The sequence below is a fragment of the Salmo salar genome, chromosome 12 (assembly GCF_965601325.2).
Source record: "Salmo salar chromosome 12, fSalSal1, whole genome shotgun sequence".
In the NCBI taxonomy this organism is placed as follows: Eukaryota; Metazoa; Chordata; class Actinopteri; order Salmoniformes; family Salmonidae; genus Salmo; species Salmo salar.
The window spans coordinates 17,993,672-18,010,405 of NC_138302.1; the positions used below are offsets into that span (position 1 = coordinate 17,993,672).

At 47.9% G+C, this 16,734-nt stretch overlaps 1 protein-coding gene across 2 annotated transcripts in view; it reads left to right on the forward strand.

The window, feature by feature from the left end:
• The window catches only part of LOC106564354 (soluble calcium-activated nucleotidase 1), a 21,462-nt gene continuing 4,728 nt past the window's right edge, over positions 1 to 16,734 (forward strand). Inside the window, exons 1-4 of one of the 2 annotated variants that reach the window (XM_045690902.2) lie at positions 1 to 181; positions 770 to 926; positions 9,048 to 9,523; positions 15,226 to 15,352. In XM_045690902.2, the coding sequence (XP_045546858.1) occupies positions 902 to 926; positions 9,048 to 9,523; positions 15,226 to 15,352 (628 nt within the window). In that variant the 5' untranslated portion in view covers positions 1 to 181; positions 770 to 901. The remainder of the gene's footprint in view (positions 182 to 769; positions 927 to 9,047; positions 9,524 to 15,225; positions 15,353 to 16,734) is intronic. The other variant, XM_045690903.2, reaches the window with a different exon arrangement.

Genomic DNA, 16,734 nt, shown 5'->3' on the forward strand with positions numbered 1-16,734 from the left:
GCAAATTGACAGAGTTTTCCAGAGTTTATTCCGCTCGCGCCAGGGAAGCAGCGACAAGGCGGAAGTAGAGCTGGCTGCCTCAACTCTCTTCCAGCGATGGAACAGTAGGGACCGAGAACCACCGCATAACCTCCTCCAAACAGCCGCTACGGGGGGACGCTGGAGACCTCCCTCTCACCCAGTAAGTACGGCCTGTCTAAAGTATTCCCAGTAAGTACGGCCTGTCTAAAGTATACCCAGTAAATACGGTCTGTCCGAAGTATACAAAGCCGTGCATAATAAAGTAACGGATAATTTCAACTGGCAAGCAATCTGGAGGCGGATTTATCAATGCTATCCAATAAGCTAGCCCCTAATGCTAAAGTTTTTGCACAAGCTAGCTAGGCGCTTGCTAAAAGTGGAATATACTTTCCGAAACTATTTCCGACCTTCTCTGACTTTTTCAGAGTTTCCATTGACTGACAGTCATTCACCTAGCTTTTGACGTAGCTCCTACATGTATCATAGCTAGACCTTGATCACGACTCTGTTCCATTACTTTACACATAGGAGTAATTGGACGAAGGGGTCTACAGTGGAGGTTTGTTAATAAGAGCCCAGACGTTCGGTCTGAACATTAACACGCATCGCTTGCGGTACGGCTTTGGAGCATAACCTTATCTTTCATATAAGCGAGACATAATTTTCTCAAAACAAAAGGTTAAAGTGAAACACACCTTTTATAGGGTTAGGGTTGGTGTTCTCACAAGGTCATATCTCCATGTTACAGCTGTTTACGGAAGACAGACGGAAGAATGCGACATGCTAGTTGGCTATCTCGCATGCTCCGAACACCTACCTGTGTGTAACAGAAGGCCGCCAGAAACATGTTGTCGCTGAAATATATTGTCAGCTGCGACTGATGAAGCCGGTTAAAACAGTGTACAGTAAGTGTATATTGTATGTATTTTGCATTTGTGAAATGATTTTGTGATATGAAAGTACAGGGCTTTATGTTTCTAGAACCATATCGCAATTGAGAATCGATGCACGTTTAGATGGAGTATTTGGCTGTTTTGGCTGCAGAGATGGTCTACCTCTGAAAATAGCATAAGGTCCTTGGACCTTAAGGAGTGAAGGTATCAAAGCTAACTAGTAGCGAGATAAGCATTTGGTCAGTCTGCTAGTTTGACAGTCACTAGTTTTGCCCCAAGATTACTGGGGTGTAATGATTACACCGATTCTATAGCAAAACCTTTAATCTGTTGCAAAACAAGAGTTTGTATTGGACAAATTTGGGTAGGTCCATTCCTGTTTAGTTCCTTTTTCTCTGTTTGCTTCCGTTTGGTTCTTAAAACCTCTCTGGGACATCTGGGACGCTTAGCGTCCCACCCGCGGTACACCCTATCAACAGCCAGTGAAATAGCAGGGCGGCAAATTCAAAACAACAAAAATCTCATAATTCAAATTTCTCAAACATACAAGTATTATACACCATTTTAAAGATAAGATTCTCCTTAATCCAACCACAGTGTCCGATTTCAAAAAGGCTTTACGGCGAAAGCATAAAATTAGATTATGTTAGGACAGTGCCGAGACAAGAAAAACCACACAGCCATTTTCCAAGCAAGGAGAGGTGTCACAAAAACCAGAAATACAGCTAAAATTAATCACTAACCTTTGATGATCTTCATCAGATGACACTCCCAGGACTCAATGTTACAAAATACATGTATGTTTTGTTTGATAAAGTTCATATTTATATTCATAAACCCCATTTTACATTGGCGCGTGATGTTCAGAAAATGTATTCCCACCAAAATTTCCGGTGAATGAGCACATCAATTTACAAAAATACTCATCATAAACGTTGATAAAATGTACAACCGTTATTGAAAGAATTATAGATACACTTCTCCTTAATGCAACCGCTGTGTCAGATTTGAAAATAGCTTTACGGAGAAAGCACATTTTTCAATAATCTGAGTACATAGCTCAACCATCAAAGCAAGCTATACAGATACCCGCCAAGTTCTGGGGTCAACTAAACTCAGAATTAGTATTATAAATATTCCCTTACCTTTGCTGATCTTCGTCGGAATGCACTCCCAGAACTCCTACTTCCACAATAAATGTTCTTTTTGTTTGAAATACTCCATATTTATGTCCAAATACCTCCGTTTTGTTCGCGCGTTCAGATCACTAATCCAAAGGCATAACGCGAGAGTGCAAAACCAGAGACGAAAAGTCAAATAGTTCCATTACCGTTCGTAGAAACATGTCAAACGATGTTTACAATCAATCCTTAGGGTCTTTTTAACATAAAGCTTCGATAGTATTCCAACCGGACAATAGCGTATTCATTACAGAGGAAAAAGAAGGAGCGGTGCGCCAAGCGTGCCCGCGCAGTAAACAACTCACTGCTCCCAGGCAGTCCACTGATTGACTGAGCTCCTATTCTCTGCCCAGTAACAGTAGACGGATGAAACAAGTTTCTAAAGGCTGTTGACAGCCAATGGAAGCCATAGGAAGTGCAAAATGACCCCACAGACACTGTAGTTTGAACAGGGATTAGATAGAAAAACTACAAGTCACTTCCTGGTTGGATTTTTTCTCAGGTTTTTGCCTGCCATATGAGTTCTGTTATACTCACAGACATCATTCAAACAGTTTTAGAAACGTCAGAGTGTTTTCTATTCGAATCTACTAATAATTTGCATATCCCACCTTCTGGGCCCGAGAAGCAGGCAGTTTAATTTGGGCACGCCTTTCATCCGGACGTCAAAATACTGCCCCCTATCCTAGAGAAGTTTTAAACCGTTTCCATAATGAATACACCGCTTGTAGTCTGGCTAGATTTCTGGCTCCACCTCTCTTCCTGTCTTCGTGGCCATGATGTCTTGTTGGAGGGGACCTAGCTATATCAGGGGTGTCAAACTCTTTCAATAGAGTTTATGCATGTTTTGTTGTTTCCTTTCAATGTTTCCGATTCAAGACGTAGACGACCAGGTGAGGGGAATCCCTAACATGATTGACATGTATAGGGGACAGACAGTTCAACATACAGGGGTCATGCAGATAGGACATTGATCCTGCTTGGTAGTATATCTGGTATAAACTAACATCAACCCGTTTGAATCTAGGAAAACCAGTTTAAACCAACACAAACTGGTTTGAGGCTAGTTTGATCTGATTTAGGAGATTTTTATCTGATTTTAGCCCACTGTACTGTCATCAATATCCCACAGGTATCCCAAGCTGACCTCTAATACCATCTGATTGATTTAGTGAAGGGGAGTCCAACTCACTCCATGGAGGGCCCAGTGCCGGCTGGTTTTGTTATCTCCTTTCAACTTGTGTCCAGTTAAGACCTTGACAACCAGGTGAGGGGAGTTCCTAACTAATCAATGGCCTTCATTGATCAAGGTCGCAGTTGGCCAGGTCGTAGTTGTAAATGAGAACTTGTTCTCAACTAGCCTACCTGGTTAAATAAAGGTGAAATAAAAGCATTTAAAAAATCAAATACAAGGGAGGAGTGAAAACCATCAGACACACGGCCCTCCATGGAATGAGTTTGACCCGTGCCCTACTTTTGACCTGGTAGTGCACTATACAGGGAATAGTGTGCCATTTGAGACATATCCATTGTGTTATAACAGCCTATTAGCGAGTGATTATATCACCATAACAACAGTGGTGGTTTTGCTTCTTATGTGTTGTTTGCTTATGGGTTAGCGGTTCGTTATTTTGTGCTCGAGTCAATCAAACATTGTTACCTCATTTACCTGTATTAGGTTTCATCACTTGGCAGCATCATAAATGGCACCTTATTCCCTATGTAGTGCTCTACTTTTGAGCAGGGCACTATGGTAAAGTAGTGTACTATATAGGGAATAGGGTTCCATTTGGGACACACTTGGTTTGGAGTTTTTTTACTCCGTCATTATTGCACAGTTCTACCTTTCCTCTCACTGGCTAGAGAGAGAGGGATACAGGTCCGGAGAGAGGTATACAGGTCCGGAGAGAGGGATACAGGGCCGGAGAGAGGGATACAGGGCCGGAGAGAGGGATACAGGGCCGGAGAGAGGGATACAGGGCCGGAGAGAGGGATAAAAGGAGAGAGGGATAAAAGGAGAGAGAGAGGAAGAGATGGAAATCACTTGCTGGATGAGCGGGTGGCAGAGAGGATGGGGGCTGGAGAAAGGAATGCGGGCAAGCGAAGGAGAGGAATATGCCTGTTGCTGAGCGCTCAGGAAGGAGGAGGAGAAATGGTGAATAACGGAACACAGCTGGATCTGAGAGAGGAAGAGATCAATAGTCCTCACAGCTGGTTTTTGTGGCAGGCAGGTTTGGGTTTACATGCAGTGTGTGGGCGGGGATTTGATGAGTGACTGCCTGAGTGAGAGAAAGTGAGAGTGTATTTGTGTTTGTGTTTTGTGTTAGAGGCACATGGTTTTGATAGGAGAGACCAGTGTTAGTCTCTTGTGGTCGGCTACCTCAGTAAGTCTTCACAGACTGGCTGACAACCTCATGATGATACATCCTACTCTCCTTACCTACACAGCTGACCTGTTGACATCTTTTATTTAACCTTTATTTAACCATGCAAGTCAGTTAAGAACAAATTCTTATTTACAATGACGGCCTACTCCGGCCAAACCCTGACGACGCTGGGACAATTGTGCGCCGCCCTATGGGACTCCCAATCACAGCCGGATGTGATACAGCCTAGAATAGAACCAGGGTCTGTAGTGACGCCTCTAGCACTGAGATGCAGTGCCTTAGACTGCTGCACCACTCAGCAGCCCTAACTGAAGTGGAACAGAACCAGTGTTTATGTAACAATTTTTCTTTACAAAATGTCACCCTATTCCCTACATAGTGCACTGCTTTTCAACCCTAAGGCCCCTGGTCAAAATAAGTGCCTTAAACAGGAAATATGGTGCCGTTTTGGACACATCCTACAGTGTTTAGTAATCATTTAGACTCTCCTAGACCAGAGGCAGAGAGCATCAAGGGAGACGCCACTCCACAGCCGTTGGTTCCCCTTACAGAGCAAATGTGTGTTTCCCTGGGTTCAAATACTATTTAAAATCATTTCAAATACATTATCTGGGCTTGATTGAGCTTGCCTGGCACAGTTGAACCAATAGAATAGTTGCAAGCAGTAAAACCCCACCCATCCGGGACTCCAACATGCTAGAGAGCAAACGCTAAAAGTCTTTGAAAGATTTCAAATAGTATTTGAACCCTGGTACGTATTCTACAGTATTGTAGTGTCTAGCCCTTGCCTGTCTTGTAGCATTGCGTGACTCAGTAGTACAAGTGAGTGGGTGCATAACTGTGACAGAGGAACAACGGAACTAGTACCTACCTGTCTCTACCTTTTTTAAGTCTGTTGCCCCTAGCAACCACGATGCAAGACATGCAGAGAACGGGTCATCTTGTCTGTACCACCCACACACACGCACACACACACAGAGCCCTCTCCAGTTTCAACTGGAAGGCACCTATTCCCTCTCCTCCACCCAGCCATGGCACCCTATTCCCTACATAGAGCCTTATGGGACAATGTCAACAGTAGTACACTACATACAGAATTGGTGTTCAGGTACCACACCTGTGTTCAGGTAGGGGGAAGTTGCCCCTAGACGCTGTTGTTGGGTCAGTTTGGCATTTTCCCTACTTCTAGTTAAAGATGGGACTGGGGTAGGTGAAGCTGATTCTAGATCTGTACCTAGTGGTAAAGTACACCCAGGAGCGCTGGTAGCCCAGGGTCATATTCATTAGTGCAAATGTGTTGCAACAGGAAATGTTATGCAAAGTAAACTGAGATTCTTTCCTATTGGATAAGTTCAGTTTCTGTCTGTTTTCTTTCGTTTAATGTCTAGTGAATACGACCCAGTCCTGGGGAGCCTTGTTCAGTCACTAGCTGGTTTAGTGTCTAGTGAATACGACCCAGTCCTGGGGAGCCTTGTTCAGTCACTAGCTGGTTTAGTGTCTAGTGAATACGACCCAGTCCTGGGGAGCCTTGTTCAGTCACTAGCTGGTTTAGTGTCTAGTGAATACGACCCAGTCCTGGGGAGCCTTGTTCAGTCACTAGCTGGTTTAGTGTCTAGTGAATACGACCCAGTCCTGGGGAGCCTTGTTCAGTCACTAGCTGGTTTAGTGTCTAGTGAATACGACCCAGTCCTGGGGAGCCTTGTTCAGTCACTAGCTGGTTTAGTGTCTAGTGAATACGACCCAGTCCTGGGGAGCCTTGTTCAGTCACTAGCTGGTTTAGTGTCTAGTGAATACGACCCAGTCCTGGGGAGCCTTGTTCAGTCACTAGCTGGTTTAGTGTCTAGTGAATACGACCCAGTCCTGGGGAGCCTTGTTCAGTCACTAGCTGGTTTAGTGTCTAGTGAATACGACCCAGTCCTGGGGAGCCTTGTTCAGTCACTAGCTGGTTTAGTGTCTAGTGAATACGACCCAGTCCTGGGGAGCCTTGTTCAGTCACTAGCTGGTTTAGTGTCTAGTGAATACGACCCAGTCCTGGGGAGCCTTGTTCAGTCACTAGCTGGTTTAGTGTCTAGTGAATACGACCCAGTCCTGGGGAGCCTTGTTCAGTCACTAGCTGGTTTAGTGTCTAGTGAATACGACCCAGTCCTGGGGAGCCTTGTTCAGTCACTAGCTGGTTTAGTGTCTAGTGAATACGACCCAGTCCTGGGGAGCCTTGTTCAGTCACTAGCTGGTTTAGTGTCTAGTGAATACGACCCAGTCCTGGGGAGCCTTGTTCAGTCACTAGCTGGTTTAGTGTCTAGTGAATACGACCCAGTCCTGGGGAGCCTTGTTCAGTCACTAGCTGGTTTAGTGTCTAGTGAATACGACCCAGTCCTGGGGAGCCTTGTTCAGTCACTAGCTGGTTTAGTGTCTAGTGAATACGACCCAGTCCTGGGGAGCCTTGTTCAGTCACTAGCTGGTTTAGTGTCTAGTGAATACGACCCAGTCCTGGGGAGCCTTGTTCAGTCACTAGCTGGTTTAGTGTCTAGTGAATACGACCCAGTCCTGGGGAGCCTTGTTCAGTCACTAGCTGGTTTAGTGTCTAGTGAATACGACCCAGTCCTGGGGAGCCTTGTTCAGTCACTAGCTGGTTTAGTGTCTAGTGAATACGACCCAGTCCTGGGGAGCCTTGTTCAGTCACTAGCTGGTTTAGTGTCTAGTGAATACGACCCAGTCCTGGGGAGCCTTGTTCAGTCACTAGCTGGTTTAGTGTCTAGTGAATACGACCCAGTCCTGGGGAGCCTTGTTCAGTCACTAGCTGGTTTAGTGTCTAGTGAATACGACCCAGTCCTGGGGAGCCTTGTTCAGTCACTAGCTGGTTTAGTGTCTAGTGAATACGACCCAGTCCTGGGGAGCCTTGTTCAGTCACTAGCTGGTTTAGTGTCTAGTGAATACGACCCAGTCCTGGGGAGCCTTGTTCAGTCACTAGCTGGTTTAGTGTCTAGTGAATACGACCCAGTCCTGGGGAGCCTTGTTCAGTCACTAGCTGGTTTAGTGTCTAGTGAATACGACCCAGTCCTGGGGAGCCTTGTTCAGTCACTAGCTGGTTTAGTGTCTAGTGAATACGACCCAGTCCTGGGGAGCCTTGTTCAGTCACTAGCTGGTTTAGTGTCTAGTGAATACGACCCAGTCCTGGGGAGCCTTGTTCAGTCACTAGCTGGTTTAGTGTCTAGTGAATACGACCCAGTCCTGGGGAGCCTTGTTCAGTCACTAGCTGGTTTAGTGTCTAGTGAATACGACCCAGTCCTGGGGAGCCTTGTTCAGTCACTAGCTGGTTTAGTGTCTAGTGAATACGACCCAGTCCTGGGGAGCCTTGTTCAGTCACTAGCTGGTTTAGTGTCTAGTGAATACGACCCAGTCCTGGGGAGCCTTGTTCAGTCACTAGCTGGTTTAGTGTCTAGTGAATACGACCCAGTCCTGGGGAGCCTTGTTCAGTCACTAGCTGGTTTAGTGTCTAGTGAATACGACCCAGTCCTGGGGAGCCTTGTTCAGTCACTAGCTGGTTTCCATCTAATTTGCTGACAGATTTTCATGCAAATATAAAAAGATCTGCGTAAAGAAACATTTTAGCATTTTCCCAACAGTGGGGTTTCCACCAAACAGACTTGTTGTGGTTAAAAGTTAGTGCTTGATGACTTGGTGAACAAAATGTACTTTTTAACTTACATTTTTATTTGGTACATGAAAACTTAAAGTTCAATGTGTGTCCATCACATTTTCACCTCCACGTGTTCTCTAGCCAACAGCTGACACATGCAGTGTGGGTAGGATATCTACATTGTGATGTTATTATGGATAAGAGCAAGAGGATTTTATTTGTCAAGCGGCAGTTAAGCATCAATAATTATGTCAACAGAATAAGACCCTCAATATTTATTGAAAGGAGCATCAAGCTCATCATCGTGCACTTTCCCCACCCTGTGAAGTTCATCGTAACTTATTTCATCTGTAGCCTGATAAACTGCATACTGTCCTGAGTCGTAGTGGGAGGACCACACACACACCATCTCATCACGTGACTCCATGTTTACTTCCATATGATGGATAATAAACCAATATTTGCTGATAAAGGCATTTCCACCACCATCTCTCGCATAATACATTTTACAGACACAAAAAGATCCCACCATGTCGAACGAACAAATTATCTCTCGGATTTAATAAAATTGTACCGAAGCTACTTGTTTCCATCTCAGCTGTCGTGATTTATTTTTCATTTTTTTAAGGGATGACTTTACTGTGGATTGAAACATGGTTAGTGGAATGGACATTTTGACTAGTGCTCAGCACCAGGCTGCAGTATAACAATAAACAGTGGACAATATAATGAATGAACAACAATGAAATTAACATTTACTCTCTTCCTCTTCCCTTTTCCACTCCTTTTCTTTTTCCAATTCTCTTTCCCCTTTTACCCCCTGCATCTCTGGCTACTTTCCCTCTGTCCATCTCTCTCTCTGTCTCTCTCTCTCTTGCCTCTCTCTAACCCGTCCCTTCTTTCCCCTCCCCCATGTCCATTATCTCAGGGTATAATTCAGAGCTGGAACGTGGTGGTGGTCCTGATGATTCCAGTTCCATGAATACCCTGCGGATCTCCGTTCGAGGCCTTCCCGCCCTGGCCTTCATGGCCGACGCCGCCTCCGACCCCCGCTTCCGCCTAAAATGGAGGGCCATCACCGTGGCAACGCTCCTCGCCCTCGCCCTGCTGCTCTACCTGCACCAGACAACGGGGGTCGGAACTGGCGGCAATGACGTCTTTGGCGGCTTCCATCACCACGGTAACGGGGCGCACAGCTGGTGGACGAACAATGTCAATGAAGTAAACAATAATGGTAACCGTCAACCGCTGGCTGCAGTGGGATCCAACGGCGGTGTCAACTCGAAGAATAAACACTACAACGACACATATCCTCTCAGCCCGCCGGAGAGGACGGCGTCCGGGAGCATCCGGTACCGTATTGGGGTGATCACCGACTTGGACACGGCCTCAAGGAGCACCAAGGTATTTAAATCATGCGTAAAAACCCACATTTCAGCTTTATCCGTCATTAGACTGTGTTTATGTTCTTTATTTTTTATTTTTCATTTATTACATTTTATATAAAAAAAACTATATATTTTTTTTTTTTAAATAAATCTCCCCAATTTCGTGGAATCCAATTGTCTCATCGCTGCAACTCCCGTACGGAATCGGGAGAGGCGAAGGCCGAGATGCCATGTGTCCTCCGAAACACGACCCAGCCAAGCCGCACTGCTTCTTGACACAATGCCCGCTTAACCCGGAAGCCAGCTGCACCAATGTGTCGGAGGAACACCGTACACCTGGCAACCGTGTCAGCATGCACTGCTCCCGGCCCGCCACAGGAGTCGCTAGTGCACGATGGAACAAGGACATCCTGCCGGCCGAACCCTCCTCTAACCCGGACAACGCTGGGCCAATTGTGCGCCGTCTCCTGGTCGCGGCCGGCTGCGACAGAGCCTGGACTCGAACCAGGATCTCTAGTGGCACAGCTAGCAGTGCGATGCAGAGCCTTAGACCACAGCTAGCAGTGTGATGCAGAGCCTTAGACCACAGCTAGCAGTGCGATGCAGAGCCTTAGACCACAGCTAGCAGTGTGATGCAGAGCCTTAGACCACAGCTAGCAGTGCGATGCAGAGCCTTAGACCACAGCTAGCAGTGCGATGCAGAGCCTTAGACCACAGCTAGCAGTGCGATGCAGAGCCTTAGACCACAGCTAGCAGTGCGATGCAGAGCCTTAGACCACATTTAGCGGTGCGATGGAGAGCCTTAGACCACAGCTAGCAGTGCGATGCAGAGCCTTAGACCACAGCTAGCAGTGCGATGCAGAGCCTTAGACCACAGCTAGCAGTGCGATGCAGAGCCTTAGACCACAGCTAGCAGTGCGATGCAGAGCCTTAGACCACAGCTAGCAGTGCGATGCAGAGCGATGCAGAGCCTTAGACCACAGCTAGCAGTGCGATGCAGAGCCTTAGACCACAGCTAGCAGTGCGATGCAGAGCCTTAGACCACAGCTAGCAGTGCGATGCAGAGCCTTAGACCACAGCTAGCAGTGCGATGCAGAGCCTTAGACCACAGCTAGCAGTGCGATGCAGAGCCTTAGACCACAGCTAGCAGTGCGATGCAGAGCGATGCAGAGCCTTAGACCACAGCTAGCAGTGCGATGCAGAGCCTTAGACCACAGCTAGCAGTGCGATGCAGAGCCTTAGACCACAGCTAGCAGTGCGATGCAGAGTGATGCAGAGCCTTAGACCACAGCTAGCAGTGTGATGCAGAGCCTTAGACCACAGCTAGCAGTGCGATGCAGAGCCTTAGACCACAGCTAGCAGTGCGATGCAGAGCCTTAGACCACAGCTAGCAGTGCGATGCAGAGCCTTAGACCACAGCTAGCAGTGCGATGCAGAGCCTTAGACCACAGCTAGCAGTGCGATGCAGAGTGATGCAGAGCCTTAGACCACAGCTAGCGGTGCGATGCAGAGCCTTAGACCACAGCTAGCGGTGCGATGCAGAGCCTTAGACCACAGCTAGCGGTGCGATGCAGAGCCTTAGACCACAGCTAGCAGTGCGATGCAGAGCCTTAGACCACAGCTAGCAGTGCGATGCAGAGCCTTAGACCACAGCTAGCAGTGCGATGCAGAGTGATGCAGAGCCTTAGACCACAGCTAGCAGTGCGATGCAGAGCCTTAGACCACAGCTAGCAGTGTGATGCAGAGCCTTAGACCACAGCTAGCAGTGCGATGCAGAGCCTTAGACCACAGCTAGCAGTGTGATGCAGAGCCTTAGACCACAGCTAGCAGTGCGATGCAGAGCCTTAGACCACAGCTAGCAGTGCGATGCAGAGCCTTAGACCACAGCTAGCAGTGCGATGCAGAGCCTTAGACCACAGCTAGCAGTGCGATGCACAGCCTTAGACCACAGCTAGCAGTGCGATGCAGAGCCTTAGACCACATTTAGCGGTGCGATGGAGAGCCTTAGACCACAGCTAGCAGTGCGATGCAGAGCCTTAGACCACAGCTAGCAGTGCGATGCAGAGCCTTAGACCACAGCTAGCAGTGCGATGCAGAGCCTTAGACCACAGCTAGCAGTGCGATGCAGAGCCTTAGACCACAGCTAGCAGTGCGATGCAGAGCGATGCAGAGCCTTAGACCACAGCTAGCAGTGCGATGCAGAGCCTTAGACCACAGCTAGCAGTGCGATGCAGAGCCTTAGACCACAGCTAGCAGTGCGATGCAGAGCCTTAGACCACAGCTAGCAGTGCGATGCAGAGCCTTAGACCACAGCTAGCAGTGCGATGCAGAGCCTTAGACCACAGCTAGCAGTGCGATGCAGAGCGATGCAGAGCCTTAGACCACAGCTAGCAGTGCGATGCAGAGCCTTAGACCACAGCTAGCAGTGCGATGCAGAGCCTTAGACCACAGCTAGCAGTGCGATGCAGAGCCTTAGACCACAGCTAGCAGTGCGATGCAGAGTGATGCAGAGCCTTAGACCACAGCTAGCAGTGTGATGCAGAGCCTTAGACCACAGCTAGCAGTGCGATGCAGAGCCTTAGACCACAGCTAGCAGTGCGATGCAGAGCCTTAGACCACAGCTAGCAGTGCGATGCAGAGCCTTCGACCACAGCTAGCAGTGCGATGCAGAGCCTTAGACCACAGCTAGCAGTGCGATGCAGAGTGATGCAGAGCCTTAGACCACAGCTAGCGGTGCGATGCAGAGCCTTAGACCACAGCTAGCGGTGCGATGCAGAGCCTTAGACCACAGCTAGCGGTGCGATGCAGAGCCTTAGACCACAGCTAGCAGTGCGATGCAGAGCCTTAGACCACAGCTAGCAGTGCGATGCAGAGCCTTAGACCACAGCTAGCAGTGCGATGCAGAGTGATGCAGAGCCTTAGACCACAGCTAGCAGTGCGATGCAGAGCCTTAGACCACAGCTAGCAGTGCGATGCAGAGCCTTAGACCGCAGCTAGCAGTGCGATGCAGAGCCTTAGACCGCAGCTAGCAGTGCGATGCAGAGCCTTAGACCGCAGCTAGCAGTGCGATGCAGAGCCTTAGACCGCAGCTAGCAGTGCGATGCAGAGCCTTAGACCGCAGCTAGCAGTGCGATGCAGAGCCTTAGACCACAGCTAGCAGTGCGATGCAGAGCCTTAGACCACAGCTAGCAGTGCGATGCAGAGCCTTAGACCACAGCTAGCAGTGCGATGCAGAGTGATGCAGAGCCTTAGACCACAGCTAGCAGTGCGATGCAGAGCCTTAGACCACAGCTAGCAGTGCGATGCAGAGTGATGCAGAGCCTTAGACCACAGCTAGCGGTGCGATGCAGAGCCTTAGACCACAGCTAGCAGTGCGACGCAGAGCCTTAGACCACAGCTAGCAGTGCGATGCAGAGCCTTAGACCACAGCTAGCAGTGCGATGCAGAGCCTTAGACCACAGCTAGCAGTGCGATGCAGAGCCTTAGACCACAGCTAGCAGTGCGATGCAGAGCCTTAGACCACAGCTAGCAGTGCGATGCAGAGTGATGCAGAGCCTTAGACCACAGCTAGCAGTGTGAACCAGAGCCTTAGACCACAGCTAGCAGTGCGATGCAGAGCCTTAGACCACAGCTAGCAGTGCGATGCAGAGCCTTAGACCACAGCTAGCAGTGCGATGCAGAGCCTTAGACCACAGCTAGCAGTGCGATGCAGAGTGATGCAGAGCCTTAGACCACAGCTAGCAGTGTGATGCAGAGCCTTAGACCACAGCTAGCAGTGCGATGCAGAGCCTTAGACCACAGCTAGCAGTGTGATGCAGAGCCTTAGACCACAGCTAGCAGTGCGATGCAGAGCCTTAGACCACAGCTAGCAGTGCGATGCAGAGTGATGCAGAGCCTTAGACCACGGCTAGCAGTGCGATGCAGAGTGATGCAGAGCCTTAGACCACAGCTAGCAGTGCGATGCAGAGCCTTAGACCACAGCTAGCAGTGCGATGCAGAGCCTTAGACCACAGCTAGCAGTGCGATGCAGAGCCTTAGACCACAGCTAGCAGTGCGATGCAGAGCCTTAGACCACAGCTAGCAGTGCGATGCAGAGCCTTAGACCACAGCTAGCAGTGCGATGCAGAGCCTTAGACCACAGCTAGCAGTGCGATGCAGAGCCTTAGACCACAGCTAGCAGTGCGATGCAGAGTGATGCAGAGCCTTAGACCACAGCTAGCAGTGCGATGCAGAGCCTTAGACCACAGCTAGCAGTGCGATGCAGAGCCTTAGACCACAGCTAGCAGTGCGATGCAGAGCCTTAGACCACAGCTAGCAGTGCGATGCAGAGCCTTAGACCACAGCTAGCAGAGCCTTAGACCACAGCTAGCAGTGCGATGCAGAGCCTTAGACCACAGCTAGCAGAGCCTTAGACCACAGCTAGCAGAGCCTTAGACCACAGCTAGCAGAGCCTTAGACCACAGCTAGCAGTGCGATGCAGAGCCTTAGACCACAGCTAGCAGTGCGATGCAGAGCCTTAGACCACAGCTAGCAGTGCGATGCAGAGCCTTCGACCACAGCTAGCAGTGCGATGCAGAGCCTTAGACCACAGCTAGCAGTGCGATGCAGAGTGATGCAGAGCCTTAGACCACAGCTAGCAGTGCGATGCAGAGCCTTAGACCACAGCTAGCAGTGCGATGCAGAGTGATGCAGAGCCTTAGACCACAGCTAGCGGTGCGATGCAGAGCCTTAGACCACAGCTAGCAGTGCGATGCAGAGCCTTAGACCACAGCTAGCAGTGCGATGCAGAGCCTTAGACCACAGCTAGCAGTGCGATGCAGAGCCTTAGACCACAGCTAGCAGTGCGATGCAGAGCCTTAGACCACAGCTAGCAGTGCGATGCAGAGCCTTAGACCACAGCTAGCAGTGCGATGCAGAGCCTTAGACCACAGCTAGCAGTGCGATGCAGAGTGATGCAGAGCCTTAGACCACAGCTAGCAGTGTGATGCAGAGCCTTAGACCACAGCTAGCAGTGCGATGCAGAGCCTTAGACCACAGCTAGCAGTGCGATGCAGAGTGATGCAGAGCCTTAGACCACAGCTAGCAGTGCGATGCAGAGCCTTAGACCACAGCTAGCAGTGCGATGCCACAGCTCCACTCGGGAGGCCTATGTGTTTGTTACTTTATTCATCAGTTTGCTTTATTTCTTTCATTTAACTATTTTACTCTGAAGTGTGTGGGGATTTTAAGTGTACTCAAAATAAAATGTGATTGGATTTGATGTTAATTCAACAAGCTTATTTTATTTTAAGGAGCAGACGTGTTTAGCTACATCAGGGATTAATACAGTCTTTTTAAATTTATTTTAGGAGTAGAATAAAGTATTTATCTTATGTCCTGTAGGGTCAGACGTGGTTCATCTACATGCTAAAATAAAGTATTTATCTCATGTCCTGTAGGGTCAGACGTGGTTCAGCTACATGCTAAAATAAAGTATTTATCTTATGACCTGTAGGGTCAGACGTGGTTCAGCTACATGCTAAAATAAAGTATTTATCTCATGTCCTGTAGGGTCAGACGTGGTTCAGCTACATGCTAAAATAAAGTATTTATCTCATGTCCTGTAGGGTCAGACGTGGTTCAGCTACATGCTAAAATAAAGTATTTATCTCATGTCCTGTAGGGTCAGACGTGGTTCAGCTACATGCTAAAATAAAGTATTTATCTTTTGTCCTGTAGGGTCAGACGTGGTTCAGCGTCATGCGGAGGGGCCACCTGGTGGTGTCTGAGAGTGGGGACAGAGTGGAGGTGGAGTGGGACGCAGACAGCCTGACCCTGGAGAGCCACCTGGCTGAGAAGGGACGAGGTGGTTTTAATTACTGTGGTTCCATCTAAAATGGCACTCTCTTCCCTATTTAGTGCGCCACTTAGTAGTGCAGTATATAGTGAATAGGGTGCCATTTGGGACTCGAACCGTGTTGTACCATTTATTCAAATGGCTTCAATGCTTTTTTATATCAGCATTTGTCACAAACTGCTTTTAAAGCTGCAATATGTCACTTTTTGGGGCGACCCAACCAAATTCACATAGAAATGCGTGTTATAGATCTGTAGTTCTCATTGAAAGCAAGTCTAAGAAGCGGTAGATCTGTCCTATGTGTGCCATTTCTATGCTTCCTGTTCTTAAGTTTTAGATTCTCTACACTATTACCTGCGTTTTGTCAGAACTATTAGAATTGTAGCAACCAGGAAATGGCGGAGTGATTTCTGCATAGTGCGTCTTTACAGTAACCCGGCCTAGACCGCAAAGACTAAGCAGAAGAGGAGAATGGTCTAAACCAGGGGTTCTCAACCTCTCCTCAGGTTCCATGTCGTTCCATGTTTTTAATCTATTCCAGAGCTAGCACCGCTGATTCAACTTGTCAACTAATCATCAGACCGTCAACTAGGTGAATCAGGTGTGCTAGTTCTACAATGGAATTGTGAAACGTCCGAGGTTCCACGAGGAGAGGTTAGAAAGCCAGTGGTTTAAACCACTGTGTTGTGTTCTCTCTGCCTGGCTGCCAGACCACTCTGATTCTGCTCTCTTGCCAACTCCTTATGGAACCATCATGCTGTGTAAGGAGTGGCTAGAGAGCAGAGACGGACTGGCAGCCAGGCTAGGATCACATAACAGTAGTTGGAATGTGCTCTCCTTTCTTCTGTCATATGAGAAGTATAAATCTTCAGAAAGTATTCATATTCCATGACTTATTCCACATTTTATTGTTATAGCCTGAATTCAACAGATTTAATAGATGTTTTTCCTCTCATCCGTCTACACACAATACCCCGTAATGACAAAGTGAAAACATTTATTGAAAATGAAATCCAGAAATATCTCATTTACATAAGTATTCACACCCTTCAGTCAATACATGTTAGAATCACCTTTGGCAGCGATTACAGCTGTGAGTCTTTCTGGGTAAGTTTCTAAGAGCTTTGCACACCTGGATTGTACAATATTTGCCTCATTAATTTTAAAATTATTCAAGCTCTGTCAAATTGGTTGTTGATCATTGCTAGACAACCAAGTCTTGCCATCAAATTTAAAGTAGATTTAATTCAAAACTGTAACTCGGCCACTCAGGAACATTCACTGTCTTCTTGGTAAGCAACTCCAGTGTAGATTTGACCTTGTGTTTTTGGTTATTGTCCTGCTGAAAGATGAATTTATCTCCCAGTGTCTGTTGGAAAGCAGACTGAAAC